The sequence below is a fragment of the Asparagus officinalis genome, chromosome 8 (genome assembly GCF_001876935.1).
Source record: "Asparagus officinalis chromosome 8, Aspof.V1, whole genome shotgun sequence".
Taxonomy (NCBI): domain Eukaryota; kingdom Viridiplantae; phylum Streptophyta; class Magnoliopsida; order Asparagales; family Asparagaceae; genus Asparagus; species Asparagus officinalis.
The window spans coordinates 93,003,145-93,006,062 of NC_033801.1; the positions used below are offsets into that span (position 1 = coordinate 93,003,145).

The 2,918-nt window shown below is 37.4% G+C and overlaps 1 protein-coding gene across 1 annotated transcript; it reads left to right on the plus strand.

The window, feature by feature from the left end:
• Positions 5-2,466, plus strand: LOC109821535 (electron transfer flavoprotein-ubiquinone oxidoreductase, mitochondrial-like; the record flags this gene model as incomplete). Its single annotated transcript, XM_020387716.1, has 7 exons — positions 5-103; positions 263-312; positions 410-476; positions 603-682; positions 1,201-1,329; positions 1,474-1,540; positions 2,155-2,466. Coding segments are annotated over 7 exons (576 nt in total), but the record flags the coding sequence as incomplete, so codon positions are not given.

The following is a 2,918-nucleotide window of genomic DNA, read 5'->3' on the forward strand; positions in this document are numbered from 1 at the left end:
TTTTAATAATCTGTCTGAGGGATCTCAAATGGAATTGTACTGGGATGCTTTACAGAAATCATGGATTTGGGAAGAACTGCACAGAGCACGAAACTATAGACCAGTTAGTTCTCCCCAGTATCCTTTTACCTTCATATATGATCCTGTTTTAAATATTTGTTTTTACTAGTATCATGGAAACACATTTAGCTGTTATCAGTTTTCTTTTGGAATTGATTTTTACCAATATATCTTGCACCTTACTGCAGTCCTTTTCTTCTAGGCATTCGAATATGGTCTCTTTCCTGGTTTGGCCTTCTCTGCATTGGAACGGTGAGATGATAATAAATGGTTCATGTTGTTGAACCTGTTCTACTTCTATTCCAATTATTGATCATTTCATCTGTTATGTTGGTTTTGTCTTTATTAGCTATCTCCTTAGGGGAAAGTTGCCTCTCACACTAAAACATGGAAAGCCTGATCATAAATCCACGGATGTGAGTAATTCCCTCAATTTTTAAGCAGTGTTTGATGAGAATCATTGCATATAGTCTAGGTTATTCAGATACAAGGTTTTCAGCTTGATTATGCTAGAATCTAACACCAGGCTATCTCATATGCAGATTGCTAGCACCCATGCTCCAATCAAGTATCCAAAACCAGATGGACAGGTGTCCTTTGATGTTCCAACTTCATTGTACAGGTTCGTTCAGCTTTACCAATTCAAATGTAAAATTCAGAATTTCTCTTAAATTCAGAGAGAACATCAAAATTGGTGGTTTCTGATTCTTTTCTTCTACTTATGATGTCTTAATAGATATCCATGCTTACAGCATGAATGGGCTACTGATATTTGATATTACATCATTTGTCATGTGCCTCAATTATCTGACTAGTTTTATGGGTTTGACATTCTTCTTCTTCTTCCTTCTTTTTTTGTGCTTGTACGCTTGTACCAGATAATTATTCTCTATGAACTTGTAACACTGTACACTGATTAGCTTGCTGTAGAAGTTTCGCTGTCTTTCCCAGTCTTCTTAAGCCTTCTATCTAGCTATACCTAGGAGAAATATCTGCATAGAATGGAGTCACTCTATAGATGTTATTAGGTCATTGTAATTTGTTAACAGTTAATATGCACTTATATTGAATACCATTTTGCTATATATGATTAGTTATTCGTTGTCTCAGTTTGATCTAAGAATTGTTTCTTATGAGTAGGAGCAACACAAATCATGAACATGATCAGCCAGTTCATCTCAAATTGAGGGATCCCAGAATTCCTGAACTTGTTAATCTTCCAAAATTTGCTGGACCAGAGGCGCGCTACTGTCCTGCTCGTGTTTATGAGTAAGAATACCATCTATATTCCAAGATATATATTTTTTCTCTCCGTGATGTAACTATTGATAGGAATTGACCAGCAATTACTCTCCAAATTGATAAATGTTTTTAACCTGATTCTTTTTTCTTCTTCTTTTTGACTAAATTTAGGTATGTTTCTGATGAGAAGCTTGGATTAAAGCTACAGATCAACGCTCAAAATTGCCTTCATTGTAAGGTATGACATAGTTGTAATTGTTGCAGTGGCTTCATTACTGGTTTATTTATGACAGTACAAAGCACAAAATTTAGAAGAATCATTATTGAAAAAAATAGGATGTGAAAATATTTAGTAATGATTGATCATCATGGTGGAATGGATTTGGGTTGGTATTTTGAATAAAGGCATAGAATAGTTGTAATTGAGCACTGATGCTCACTACCTTCCACGATTTCCATTAAGGTTTATGTATGACAGTACAAAACACAAAATTAGAAGAAATGTTTTTGAAATAGGATTTTCCAAAAATTTAGTAATGATTGCTTGTCATTTTTCTATGACGTGATCATGGTGGAACAGAGTTGGGTTGGAATTTTCGATAATAACATATTAACATGGAATAGTTCTAATTGAGCACTGACGCTCAGTACCTTCCACAATTTTCATAAAAATGGTGTTTATATACTTAACATGCAGGGTGCTTGATAATGGTTATAAGACAGATTTTAGCAGAAACACATCTTTATAGGATGCTGGAGTGTATTGCTACCAAGTGAAATTGTTCCGCGTCCCATTCATTAATATTACACTTTTTTTTTCTCGGCCTTATTCATCTTCATCAATTGGTGCAGGCTTGTGACATTAAAGATCCAACGCAAAACATCGAGTGGACTGTGCCAGAAGGCGGCGGAGGTCCTGGGTATACAATCATGTAAAATGTCCATTTGAATTGTACTTCAAGATATTTGCTTCTATTGGACATGATTGATTCCATGAAGAGGTTTCTCATAGTTGCTGCTCTTCTATAGCTGAGGATGCAACCAATCATGACCGTTGGATGTAAATGTCATGTAGATATACTGTTCATTCGCTTGACAGAGAGCAGTAGGCATTAAACTTCTGTATGCCCTTCTGAAGTTATGAGCATGCATATTTCATATTAATAGAGAATTAGGGAAATTTGCTTCCAAGCCCCAAATTTTAAAACTCAGTGTGACCTAGCCCCTCCTACTTTTACCTATGTGCTGCACCCCTTAATTTTTTAAAAATTTGTGCCCCAGCCCCTCCAGCTCACCTCTCTCCAAGTTTTAATGCATTTTACATCAAAATCTCAACTTTACTCTCAACAGTCTTCCTTCTTTCTTCTTCTCCTCCTCCACTCCCCATCTGCCCCTCCCTCAACTCTCTCCTCCTCTCCTCCTCCTCCTCTCTGATCCTGTGGCGGCGCCAACTCCCTCTCCCGCACTGAGATTTGCCCCTTGTTGGGGTTTTTCTAATGGTCGACGACGACATCGCCGACGACTCCGTCGCCGTTCTCAGCTATGGACATCAACGATGACATCAACGACGAAGCCGCCAACTCCCCAACCCACTTTAGATCCAACTCCTATAAGCA